The 14231-nt window shown below is 46.5% G+C and overlaps 1 protein-coding gene across 1 annotated transcript in view; it reads right to left on the minus strand.

Annotated features, from left to right (window-relative positions):
- The window catches only part of LOC142004032 (anionic trypsin-like), a 33817-nt gene that overhangs the window by 3005 nt on the left and 16581 nt on the right, over window positions 1-14231 (minus strand). Inside the window, exons 4-5 of the mRNA XM_074981453.1 lie at window positions 13738-13874; window positions 12725-12850 (exon numbers count right to left, since the gene is read on the minus strand). Coding sequence (XP_074837554.1) covers window positions 12725-12850; window positions 13738-13874 — 263 coding nt within the window. The remainder of the gene's footprint in view (window positions 1-12724; window positions 12851-13737; window positions 13875-14231) is intronic.

Below are 14231 nucleotides of genomic sequence, written 5' to 3' on the forward strand. Positions count from 1 at the left end.
GTTGAGCATGACCAGCATTGAAGCCATTATCATTCACCAACCATTGACAGAATCATAGACTACGAGGACTGGAAGGGACCTCGAGAGGCCATTGAGTCCAGCCCCTTGCCCTCATGGCAGGACCAAGTACTGTCTAAACCATCCCTGACAGGCATCTATCTAACCTGTTCTTATATCTGCAGTGATGTAGATTCCACAACCTCCCCTGGCAATTTATTCCACTGTTTGACTACCCTGACAGTTAGAAACCTTTTCCTAATGTCCAATCTAAACCTGTCTTGCTTCAGTTTAAGTAACTTGCCCCAGCCCCTTCAAAGACCCGTGCAGGGATAGAACTCACAAAACTGGGTTTACAAAGCCCATGCACTAAGTTATCCCTCCCATGAAGTATAGAATTGGAGATACACATCTCCTAGAACTGGAAGGGATGACCTGGGGAGGTTGTCTAGTCCAGTCCCCTGCCCTCTTGGCAGAGGCAAGTACCATCCCAGGCAGCTATTTGCCCCAATCCCTAAATGGCCTCCTCAAGGATTGCAGAACTCACAACCCTGGCTTTAGCAGGGCAATGCTCAAACCACTGAGCTACCCCTCCCACTCTCCCTTTGCTTCACAGCCCTACCAAGCAGTTCCTTATGAGGATTCTCACCAACAACCACAATCTATACCGCAGGAACACCAGTCCTGGAACTTTTCCTTCCAACAAGGTCCGTTGACAACTTTGTCCACATATCTATTCTGGACATACCATCACTGGACCTAACCAGGTTAGTCACAGAATCATGGGCACATTCTTATGTTCCTCAACTAACATCATATATGCCATCATGTGCCAACAATGCCCAGACGGTTTGTGTATTGGACAGACTTCAAACTCTCTCAGACAAAGAATTAATGGGCACAAAACAAACATAAGAATAATCCTGATTCACAAACTTGTCAGTCAACATTTTAGTGGAGTGGGCCATCCTGTTCATGACTTAAAAGTCCGCGTTTTAATCAAGAGGAATTTGCACAACAGTCTGCAAAGAGAGGCTGCTGAACTCTCTTTTATATTCAAACTTGACACATTAATACGTGGTTTGAACCGAGGTGTGAATTTTCTGGGTCATTATAGGGGCTCTTTTGCATACTTGGCTTAATCTAATTCTTGACTCCCCCTGCCCCCGCCCCTCTACTCTCTGATTTGCTCACCTTGATAATTTTTTTCTGATTTGTCAACCTTGATTACCTTTTTGGTTCTTTGTGCTTTAAATATCGAGTCTGTTCTGGTATGGCTACAATCTGAAGTAGTGGGTCCATCCCATGAAAGCTCATCACCTAATAAATTATTTTGTTAGTCTTTAAAGTGCTTCTGGACTGCTTTTTTGTTTTGATAGAATATAGACTAGCTCTCTGTTACTATTCAGAACAGGGGCTGTGTAGACAAGGAATAGGTGCTATTTCGAAATCAGCCATACTGCATCCAAGGGATCTAATCCGAAATAGGCTGTATTGTGTCTGGATCCTCTATTTCAAAATAGCAGAGCACTGTTTCAATATGCATTTTGGCTATGTATATATTAGCCCCTTCCTTTTGGAAGGGGCATGGTAATGAGCGAGTTGGGAAGATGCTAACGAGGTACTTCCATGAATATGCAGTATCTCATTAGCATAATGGCACCTGGGTGCGATTCAAAAGCACCGCTTTTGAATTGTGGGCCACCGATGTAGACGAAGGCTTTTGAAGTCTGGGGTTCCCTTCGGAAAGCCCCCTTCTACACGGCCAGTGTGCGATTAGAAAGCAGCACTTTCAAATCGCGTGCGGCCCTCATTATGCTAATGAGGTGCTGAATATTCATGGTAGCGCCTCATTAGCATCTTCCCAACTTGCTCATTACCATGCCCGTTCCAAAAGGAGGAGGCTAGTGTAGATGTGGCCTTTGTTTGCAGCTGCACTATTTTGAAATAAGGCATTCCAGAAAATCACTTCCAAAATATAATGAAATAATGCTCCTGTGTAGATATAACCTTAGCGAGAACTGAAGGAAGAAAATTGTGGAATGGGGAAGGAGGCAAAAATCCTCATTATCTGAAGATAGAGCTTGATACATATATGCAATCAAGTTACCCATGGAAGCAGGGGATAGGTAAGATGACACAGGAGGCCCCTTCAGATTGGCAAGGTTCAAAATATTTTTCCAATCATTATCTGAAATACTCTAAAGCAGGCGTGTCCAACCCGTGGCCCACGGGCCGCATGCAGCCCTGGACAGCTAGTAATGCAGTCCCACAAGATCCTAAACTTTTAACATTATTATGTGATTTATATACATTAACTATGTTATATATTTTATATGCGGCCCAAGACAATTCCTCTTCACTCAGTGAGGCCCAGGCAAGCCAAAAGGTCGGACACCCATGCTCTAAAGTCTTTTCAGAAGTTACTTGTGATTTTGCAGGGGAATAACCCTGTTGGCAGGGAGGTGACTTTTTCTGTTCACCTATAAATTCATCTACGTATGGGTACAAATCTCTGGAAATGGCAATTTACATGTGCTCTGGAGACTGGTGTTTTGGTCAGTGACTGGTGTTTCTGGTGAAGTGGGTCATTAACCCCAAAAGCTTATGCTCCAATAAATCTTTCATTCAGCTGCACATCTACCAATGTAATATATGCCATCATGTGCCAGCAGTGCCCCTCTGCTATATACATTGGACAAACTGGACAGTCCCTACGGAAAAGAATAAATGCACGCAAGTCAGATATGAGAAATGGCAATGTACAAAAGCCTGTAGGAGAGCACTTCAATCTCCCAGGACACACAGTAACAGATTTAAAAGTAGCTATCCTACAGCAAAAAAATTTTAAAACCAAACTCCAAAGAGAAATTGCTGAGCTACATTTCATGTGCAAATTTCACACCCTGAGCTCAGGATTAAACAAAAACTGTGAATGGCTAGCTAAATACAAAAGCAGTTTCTCCTCTCTTGGGCTACGTCTACACTAGCCAAAAACTTCGAAATGGCCATGCAAATGGCCATTTCAAAGTTTACTAATCAAGTGCTGAAATACATATTCAGCACCTCATTAGCATGCGGGTGGCCGCAGCAGTTCAAAATTGACGTGGCTTGTCCAGACGGGGCTCCTTTTCGAAAGGACCCCGGCTACTTTGAAGTCCCCTTATTCCTGTGAGCAGATAGGAATAAGGGGACTTTGAAGTTGCCAGGATCCTTTCAAAAAGGAGCCCCATTTGGACGAGCCGCTCAGTGGCAAGCCACGTCAATTTCGAAGTGCCGCGGCTGCCCACATGCTAATGAGGTGCTGAATATGTATTTCAGCGCTTCATTAGTAAACTTCGAAATGGCCATTTGCATGGGAATTTCAAAGTTTTTGGCTAGTGTAGACACGGCCTGGGTGTTCACACCTCCAGATCAACTGCTGGTAGTAGGCCTCACCCTCCCTGACTGAGTTAACCTCGTTATCTCCAGCCTTGCTCTGGCCTGCCTATTTATACCTGCCTCTGCAAATTTCCACTACCTGCATCTCACAAAGTGGGTCTTTGCCCATGAAAGCTCATGCTCATACATTTCTGTTAGTCTATAAGGTGCCACAGGACTCCTCATTGCCAATAAATCTGTTAGTGTATAGGGTGCCACAGGACTTCTTGGCCCTTTGTGTTTATGAGCTTTATTGCAATACATATAATTAAAATGATATTTTTTCCCCTTTTTTTCCAGAAGGAAAATTTTCCCATCACAAAAAAACCATTTTTTCAAAGCTGAAAATTTTGGCAGGGTTCATGCTGATGCAAATTGTTTAAAAACATATCAAAAAGGAATATCCTCTTTTATAACCTGGGGTCCACAATCAAACTCCAAAATGTCTGTTAGTCTATAAGGTGCCACAGGACTTCTTGTTGTTCACAGTCAAACTATATCTCCCATGATGTACTAGCTCCTTCTACTCAAGAGTTGCATGGTGCTTACATTAGACACACAGTGAAACCAGAGCACTGAACCTTATCAGAAGGGGCCATTCTGATTTTTTAAATAATGTTTGCTTGCACATTTTTCTTTGCAGAATTACCACTGCATTAGAAATGATGCTTCAGTCCAGAAAAGTGATATATTTTGATATCAGTTTTTAATTTAGACATCCATATTTCAGTGAAATAAAGTTGTTTTCCCCTAAAACATTTTATTTAGTGGGAATTATCAAAATTGTTTCCTTCTGTCCTGATTTGGGATGAAAAGAGATTGCAAAATCATAGCTTCCTGCCTGTTCCACAAACAATAAAAATTCATATGAGTCATGTGCGATAAGATCTGAATGTATTAATTCCCTTTCGCAAGCTGTGGAATACGTAATGCCACTGCTGGGAATGTCGCTGTTCTTGAGCGACAGCCCTCTGATAACTGCCGCCTACATGCTGGTCAGTGACTGGGGGTCATCGTTGTCCTGCTACCATCGCCCATTGCTATGGGACTTGGACACAGAAATAAGTGTGGAACACACCTGGGTCTTATTTCATTTATTGTGGAGATGGGGCTCATGAAAGGTCCCTAAAAGCAGGCATGCCACCAGTGCCTGAACACTGGCCCCACCCTCCCATTGCCCTTTCCCCTTGAGGGTAGAGACATGGTAGGATGGCAGCAGGACAGTGATGATCAGAAGCCCCCAGTCACCGACTGGCACTTGGGCAGCAGACGTCAGAAGGTGCTGGTTGTATTTGGACAGAGGTAGACCTGCAACTCTGCAGCTGGCTTTAGGTGCATCTTTGGTCCCCCACAGGGGAGGAGGGGTTGCGTGCTAGATAGGCTCAGTCTGAACTAGAACATGATTTGTTGGGCAAAAGTCAGCATGGTTTCTGTAGAGGGAGGTCGTGTCTTACTAATCTATTAGAGTTCTTTGAAGGGGTTAACAAGCATGCAGACAGGGGGGATCCAGTGGACATAATGTACTTAGATTTCCAGAAGGCCTTTGACAAGGTCCCTTACCAAAGGCTCTTATGTAAATTAGGTGGTCATGGGATAGGAGGAAAGATCCTTTCATGGATTGGAAACTGGTTAAAAGACAGGAAACAAAGGGTTGGAATAAATGGTAAATTTTCACAATGGAGGGGGGTAACTTGTGGTGTTCCCCAACGGTCAGTCCTGGGACCAATCCTGTTCAACATGTTCATCAATGATCAAGAGAAATGGGTAAGCAGTGAGGTGGCAAAGTTTGCTGATGATACCAAGCTGTTCAGGATAGTCAAAACCAAAGTAGATTGTGAAGAACTACAAAAAGATCTCAGCAAACTGAGTGATTGGGCAGCAAAATGGCAAATGAAATTTAATGTGGGTAAGTGTAAGGTAATGCACATTGGGAAAAATAACCCCAATTATACATACAATGTGATGGGGGCAAATTTAGCTACAACAGATCAGGAAAGGGATCTTGGAATTATAGTGGTTAGTTCTCTGAAAACATCCACGCAGTGTGCAGCGGCAGTCAGTAAAGCAAATAGGATGTTAGGAATTATTAAAAAAGGGATAGAGAATAAAACAAAGAATATCTTACTTCCCCTATATAAAACTATGGTACACCCACATCTTGAGTACTGCGTGCAGATGTGGTCTCCTCACCTCAAAAAAGATATACTGGCATTAGAAAAAGTTCAGAAAAGGGCAACTAAAATGATTAAGGGTTTGGAAAGGGTCCCGTATGAGGAGAGGCTAGAGAGACTGGGACTTTTCAGTCTAGAAAAGAGGAGACTGAGGGGCGATATGATAGAGGTATATAAAATCATGAATGGTGTGGAGAAAGTGAATATTGGAAAGTTATTTACTTGTTCCCATAATATAAGAACTAGAGGACACCAAATGAAATTAATGGGTAGTAGGTTCAAAACTAATAAAAGAAATTTTTTCTTCACATAACGCACAGTCAACCTGTGGAACTCCTTGCCGGAGGAGGCTGTGAAGGCCAGCACTCTAACGGAGTTTGAAAAAGAGCTTGATAAATTTTTGGAGGTTAGGTCCATAAATGGCTATTAGCCAAGGGTAAAATATGGTGCCCCTAGCCTTTAGTCAAAGGCTGGAGAGAGATGGCAGAAGACAAATCGCTTGATCATTGTCTTCGGTTCACCTCTTATGGGGCACCCGGGCAGCCAGGCCGTCAGCCAGTGAGCGAACGCATCCGCATTCCGCCTCTTGCTCCCCATTACCTGGAGCACCTCCTCCTCGCTCCAGAGCCCCAGCAGGTCCCGCAGCTCGGCCTCCGTCCAAGAGGGGCCCCGCTGCCGCTTCCCAGACTGCTTGGTCCTCTGGCTGCCCTGGCTGCCCTGGCTCCCCTTGGGGGGGGTCCCCTGGGGGCGCTGGGGGGGCTGCTGGGCAGCCATGGCTGCTGACAGGGGCTGAGGGCTGTGCAGGCTCGCCGCCGCGTGTGCAGGCAGGAGCCTGCACGTTGCCTCAGCCTCCTGCAGTCAGGGCGGGGGAGGGGACCTTTAAGGGGCTGCTCCACGCGGCCACCAGTGAGCTGAGGGGCTGGAGACAGCGTCTCTCAACCCCACAGCTGATGGCCGCCATGGAGGACCTGTCAATTTCGACATTGCGGGACGTGGCTCGTCTACACTGTCCCTACTTCGACGTTGAACATCGAAGTAGGGCGCTATTCCTATCTCCTCATGAGGTTAGCGACTTCAACGTCTCGCCGCCTAACGTCGAAGTTAACTTCGAAATAGCGCCCGACGCGTGTAGACGTGACGGGCGCTATTTCGAAGTTAGTGCCGCTACTTCGAAGTAGCGTGCACGTGTAGACGCAGCTTGAATGTCACTCAATGATCTTTCAAGGTCCCTTCTATTCCTACATTTCTAAGATTTTACGGATAGCTCAGAACGTAGGTGAATGTGTGGCTGGGTGGATGGATGAGTGGTTGGGTAGCTGGGTGGAGGGCGGATAGATGGCTCCTGCATGGAGATGTGGAAAACGCTGGGTGACACTTGAGGTCTCTGCTACACTGTGATGGGTTGGACTAAGACCAACAATTTATTAGGTGATGAGCTTTTGTGGGACAGACCCACTTCTTCAGATCATAGCCATACCAGAATAGACTCAATATTTAAGGCACGTAGAACCAAAAATCATAATCAAGGGTGGCAAATCAGAAAAATATTATCAAGGCAAGCAAATCGGAGAGCAGAGGGGCAGAAGGGGGGGGGGTGTCCAAGGATCAGATAAAGCCAAGTATGCAAAAGAGCCTCTATAACGAGCTAGAAAATTCCCATCCCAGTTCAAACAATGTGTTAATGTGTTGAATTTGAATATAAAAAGCGAGTTCAGCAGCCTCTCTTTCCAAACTGTTGTGAAAATTCCTCTTCAGGAAAACGCAGACTTTCAGGTCATTAACAGAATGGCCCACTCCATTAAAGTGCTGACTGACAGGTTTATGAATCAGGAGTGTTCTTATGTCTGTTTTATGCCCATTAATTCTTTGTCTAAGAGAGTTTGAAGTCTGTCCAATATACAAAGCATCTGAGCATTATTGGCACATGATGGCATATATGATGTTAGTTGAGGAACAGGAGAATGTGCCCGCGAGTCTGTGAATAACCTGGTTAGGGCCAGTGATGGTACCTCCAGAATAGATATGTGAACAAAGTTGTCAACGAGCCTTGTTGGAAGGAAAAGTCCCAGGACTGGTGTTCCTGCGGTATACACTGTGGCTGTTGGTGAGAATCCTCATGAGGTTGGGAGGTTGTCTGTAGGAGAGAACAGGCCTGTCCCCTAGGACCTTCTGGAGATTGGCATCCTGATTAAGGATAGGTTGTAGGTCTTTAAGAATGCATTGCAGTGGTTTGAGTTGGGGGCTGTAGGTCGTGGCCAGTGGTGTTCCATTCTTGGCTTTTTTGGGCCTACCTTATGAGGATTCTCACCAACAACCACAGTCGATACCGCAGGAACACCAGTCAGCTACCTCAGGCAACAGTCATCCCTGCCCCCCTCCTTAAGCACCAGTTGCCCCCGCCCTCCCCCCCACCCCAAACACCGCTGCTGGGATGCTCTGCCTCAGGGGACAGGGGCAGCAGTGAGCTCCCGGCTTGGTAAGGTGGCCAGTCTGGTGCCCACAGCGTGCTGGCAGCGGAGGGGTGTCTCTGCAAAGGCATGGGGGCAACCGGCCCTGAGCGCGCGGCCGGGTGAGACTTACCTGCGGCGGCTCCGTGGCCCGGCCCAGTGGGCGCCGTGGTGGGCTGGCCACCATTCCCATTGGTCACCGCACTTCCGTGGCAACAGTGGAGGCCACATTGTGTGTGGGAGGGACTGGAGGCTGGGAGGGGAGGCTGTGGGAACCACAGGGGAGGCAGCAGAAGTCAGGGTGGGGGTGGGGTGGGGGGAGGGCGGGCCACTCTTCCAGAACATTCCAGTATGTTCATGACTACAGTGGGACGGACGGACAGACGGCTCTCCTTTTATAAGAGCATGTAGATTCACCCTCCCTGGTGCGTGTGTGTGTGTGTGTGTGTGTGTGTGTGTCCCTGCTGCCCCCTGCTGAAAGGGATGGGCCCTGCTCTGTGTGTGTGTGTGTGTGTGTATGTGTGTGTGTATGTCCCTGCTGCCCCTGCTGGAAGGCATTGGCCCTGCTCTGTGTGTGTGTGTGGGTGCCTGTGTGTGTCCCTGCCGCCCCCTGCTGGAAGGGGTGGGCCCTGCTGTGGGTGTGGGTGTGTGTGCACTGAGGGCGTGGCTATGTTTGCTCGTGTAACCCACACACCTAGGTGTGTAGTCTCCAAGGGGTAGCCATGTTAGTGTGTGTCTTCACAAAACAAAGCAAGCAATCCTGTGCCATCTTAAGAGTAACAATTTTCTTAATTATGTAATGAGCTTTTGTGGGTAAGAGCCACTTCATCAAATTTGGAGCGAAAATGAGCACACATATAGATAGAGTGCAGGGGATGTGCAGAGGAAGAAGAACAAGGAGGCAAAAAAGAACAGATGAGGTTCGCTGACTTATGTAGTGGCACCTAGACCGCTCAGAGAAAGAAACAGCCTCCTCTGTAGGCTTAGATCAGAGGCAGCTGGGCCGAGAGAGATACCCTAAGCTCCAGAAGTCCCAGTGTCAAGTCCACCTCTTGTCTGTTATACTGACCTTCTGCACCGCCCATGCAGGGTGATTCAAGTGGCCTGCAAAAGGAAGATTCAGGTTTAGTAGCTCGTTCCTCATTTGCTGAGTGTGCTATGAAGAGTGACAAACTTCTAATGCTTGTCCCGATTTGGGCACTTCTCTTGTATGAATAGTTGGCGTGAAAGGTTTTTAACATTGTCACAGAATCATAAGACCAGAGATGAGAAAAGACAGCAAAGGGCAATCAGATTAAACCCCTGACAAGGTGCAGGAGAAAAGAAATGTCACACTTTTATTGTCGTAAGCGGCAAATCTGGACCCACCCAAAATTGTGAGACTAAATGAAAAAAAATCACACTATTAAAAAAAAGAAAAGAAAAGAAAAAAGAAACCCAGCGAACAAAACTCAGTTTTTTGTGGGTCTGGGTTGGCTTCCCAGCTGTCTTTGCCCAAAATTCAGGCCTAGAAATTGATTTCTTTGTCAAAAGTTCAGATTTTCATGAGTCACATGACTTCAGGAGCTCAAGGCTTTATGAGCAAACCCTGCCTCATGAGCCTTGTCATATACTCCTGTGAGATTTGGGTCACTGTTGACCTGAATTAATTGACTAAGTGTTATGGCTCGCTGTAGTATAAACTTCTATTTTAGTTTTATCTAAGTTAGGATAACGTTGTAATTTAGGACAATGCTGTAATAGATTAACTCATATCTGATGTTAAGCTCAGATGGTAAAAGAATGTAAGGAGTGTTAGTTTTAACAAACTTGATGTTCTGTCTAAATGCTGATAATGTTTCTATGCTAATGAAAACCCCCAGTTGTGTGAGTGAGGAACATATGCAAGAGGTTCACCAGACGGTCTAGTAAGGGACCAGAGCAGACCCATATTGTGGCATATCCTCATTAAAAAGTGAGAAGAGGGCATATTGACAACTCTGAAGGAAGGAGGAAGCCATCAATTAGAATCTGCATGATGGGATAATAGGTGAGAAGAATAACTTAAGGAAACATTTAGAAACTTGAGAAATCAAGTAGTCTCAAATGGTTGCAGTATCCACTGATCCCGCTGCAAGAACACTGTTATAAGAAGGGGGCTCTTCTGCCACACATTTTGGGTTTGTCTGACTGTTCCACCGGGATCTGAAGGGAACCTGGTCCTGATCCATCCTCATATTTTATTAGCTAGGTCAACTAATTGAAAGCAAGCAGCAGTCTGGTAACTATAACATCAACCAACAAAGCAAACCAGCAGTCATGGAGCACTTTAAAGACTAACAAAATGATTTATTACGTGATGAGCTTTCATGGGACAGACCCACTCCTTCAGATCGATAGCACTTCCAGTCCAGACTCTGTTATATACCACAGACGTCCCATAAAACTGCAATAAAAACTGAGAAATCAAATACATGGAACGGAAGGAGTGGAGTGAGGGGTCATGGGATGCTAAGTGTCTTGCCAGAGATGCCGTTTACTGTTCCCAAGAAAATTCTGCATGAATTGTTTAAATAAAACCCCGCAAAAATCACAGTTTACACACTCAGGGGTTGGCTTACTGGCCTTGCACTAAATTGACTTATCAGAGTGCACCCATCAATGTCCATTCTCTTCACAGTCATGAGGAGTAAGGGAAGTCGACCAGAGAGTTTCTCCCATCACCTCCCTCTGTGGGGACAGCAGTGAAAATTGATTTAAGAAACATCAACTCCAGCTACTCAAGTCTCATAGCTGGGGCTGCATATTTTAACTGGTGCCCTCGGGACCTGACCAGGGCCAGACAAGAGAATTTGACAGACTACAGGTGGTCAATATTGTCTTGAATCATTGTCAACACTTCCACTGCTCTCTGGGTGCGTAGCAGACATTTAGGGGTACTTTAGAGCTAAACAACAGTCCCAGACCACTGAGAGCCAGGACTGGTGGCTGTAAACAAATTTTATGGGACCACACCCATGATAAGTGGCCTTCCAGGTGGCTAAAATCATGTCAGATTTTGGATGTTGCTGGATGAGAGAGTTCTGGATTAGAGAGATTCAGCCTGTAGTGTAGATTTGGCCTCAAACTATAGTTCATAGCTTAATGTGACATCAGACCAAATCTTAACGACTAACAATGACTCGGTTGATAGGAAGCATTGTTTTTTTCTTTTCCAAAACACTGTATAAAGACCAAGGCTGCAGGATTGTAGCAATGGCATGCTTTTATTGTAGAACCATAAATTTTCAACATGAGCAAAACCATTTCTTAGCTTTTCTCCCATGTTAGACCTGAACAAATCAGCTTTTCATTCCCATTGATAACAAACATTTCATTCCCACTCATAACATTGGTAGCCCCCCACCTCCTCAGCCCAAAATGTCTGAATTTCCCATGGAATGGATGCTTTGTTTTCCAGTCAGCTCTGGTTTAGAGGAGCACAAACTGTCTGCCTACCTGTCCATCTCTGTTCTGACACAGCTTCTTCTCTGAGATCAGGCTGTACTTTCTTGGCCTGTGTTGCTGGTATCTCTTACCCCAAGAGTTCAAAATAGGCAAGTCAGGGTCCACTGAAAATTGTGAGACTGGTTTTAAAAATCACAAGATATGAAAAACAAAACACAGCTGCTAGGGTTTATTTATTCTCTGTCTTTTGAGGCCCTAAGGTCCGTTTTGCAGTTTTCGTTCTCCAAACTCAACGTCTAGAAAGTGACTTTTTTCAACAACAGCTCAGAGTCTCATGGGGTCTAATGTGACTCCAAGAGCTCCAGGCTTTATGAAAAAAGCCACCCTCAAGAGACTTGTCGTGAAACTAGGTGAGATTTGGCTCACTGAATTGCTCCATTGCCAAATCTCACAGTTTAACCCTGAGTCTCATGGGGATGTTAATGGCTTCATATAAATGTATCCACCTAGGAACAAGAATGTCCACCAGACTTACAGGATGGGGGTGGGGTGTAGTGGGGGGCACTCTATCTGGACAGGCAGTGACTCTCAGAAGGATGTGGGAGCTGTGGTGGAAAATTAGCGGAACGTAAACTCCAAGGACTTGAATTCCTTCAGATCTCAGACTTCGGGGCTTCAGAGCAGATAGAGTCACTTACACCACCCGTACCAATGCAAGGGACCGGATCAAAGACCTTTGTGCTACTTATGGCACTTGAAAACCAACCTCAAAACATCTAATCAACATTTAACATTCTCATGATTTCAAAACTCAACTCACAATCGTCAGGCTGATCACGTGATTTTTCAGCGCAATCTCCTGATTTTTAAAGGCACCTTGTGATTTTTGAAGCAGCCCTGTGAACCTCAGGCTGATTCAGGACTTTTATGGAGTTTTTTAAACCAACCTTGTGAATTTGAGTCTGATTTGAAACTAGTCTCACAATCTTCAGGCTGGTTTGTGTCTTTTAAACCACTCGCTGATTTTTAACCCAGGCTCGGGATTTTGTCAGGCCTGGCTTGTGACTCTTGGCTGCTTTGGGCTGGCTGCTCTGCAACACCCCCATCCCAGTGCCTCTCCCATTCAGTACCCCCCACCCGGATGCTGTGGGCACATGAGGAGAGGTGTTGCTGGGATGTGTGTTTCAGGGGGTTGTTGCAGGTGCGATGTGCTGCGACCTCTCAGGATGAACTGCCACTATTTGCATTTATGACTCTCTTCACCCATTTGGCAGCTTTGCAGACATTGGCGTAGACCCCAGGCTGTCTTGGTAAGCCACAGACAGTGTTGCCCCAGGAGACCACACCCTGCAGCTGCCCATTACAGACCAGTGGGCCTCCTGAATCACCCTGCGGAGACAAAAGAGAGCCATCAGCAAACACAGCCACGAATGTTGCGTACACGCCCCCCAACACACACACAAGGGGTCCCAACCCCTCCAGCAGAGGACAGTAGAGACACACAAAGTAGGGCAGGGCCCATTCCTTGCAGCAGGAGGCAACATACACACAGAACAGGGCCATCCCCTCCAGCAGGCGGTAGCGCGCACACACACACACACACAAACACACACCCAGAACATGGGGCCCACACCCTCCAGCATGAGGCAGCAGAAATACACACAGACACACAGACATAGCCACACACCCACAGAGCAGCTCTGGGCCCATCTCCTTCAGCAGAAGTCAGCACACACACACACACACGCACGCACACACAGAACTGGGCCTATCCCTTCCAGCAGGGGGCAGCACACACGCATGCACGCACACAGCAGGGCCCATCCCTTCCAGCAAGGGGCAACACACATACACGTCCACTCTAGCAGGGGGGCAGTGGAGACACACACAGAACAGGGTTGGGCCCATCTCGTCCAGCAGGTGGCAACAAACAAACACACCCATACACACACACTGCACGGGGCAGCAGGGACATACAGACAGGAAGGGCATAATGAACAGAACTGGGTTCAGGTGGTCCCAGTTTACTACCCCAGCACTGGGGGTCAGGACAAGCCAAGGAGATGGATGAAGCCCACGCTTCGGGCTTACTGAGGCTGGAGGGTAGGCTGGCTGCTTTTCCCTGGGGCACGAAGACTGGCTGGGGCAGGGGCTGAGGGATGAATGTTCCTCAGTTGCAGGCTGAGAAGGATTTGGAGGACACAGGGGATAAAGAGTATTGAGCTGGGTGAGCTCAGACACCAGAACCTGCCCCGATCTCTGGGATACCCCCTTACATAGCATGAATCTTTGCCACCCTTTTCCACACCAGCGCAGAACACGTTCTCCGTGATCAAGCTCCCGTAAGTTGCCTTGCACTTGTTCTGGCTGATGGTGGGGATATCTGCACACTGCAGGTACTTTGGAAAATTCTCTGGGCAATGACAGAATATTAAGAGTTTATGAATAGGGTACAAGGAGCAAGAGAAAAACACTTCATGTAAGATCCTCCACTGGTGTAAACAAGCATAGATCAACTGACTCCAGTGGAGCTACAGCCCACTGACCCCAGCTGGGGTCTGTTCCCATTGATTCCAGTGGAGACACAACCCATGAACCCCATTTGGGATCTGGCCCCATTCCCTTTCTGAAAAAGGAAATGTTTGATAAATAGAAACACCAGAAGAAAACCTCTGTTTCAGGCTTACTTTTAAATCCAGAATTTTGTGATATATTACTCTTTCCTTTTGATTTGAAGCATGCCTGTGATGTTCCCAATTTGTTTTGAAAA

Source organism: Carettochelys insculpta, chromosome 30 (assembly GCF_033958435.1).
Source record: "Carettochelys insculpta isolate YL-2023 chromosome 30, ASM3395843v1, whole genome shotgun sequence".
Classification (NCBI taxonomy): Eukaryota; Metazoa; Chordata; order Testudines; family Carettochelyidae; genus Carettochelys; species Carettochelys insculpta.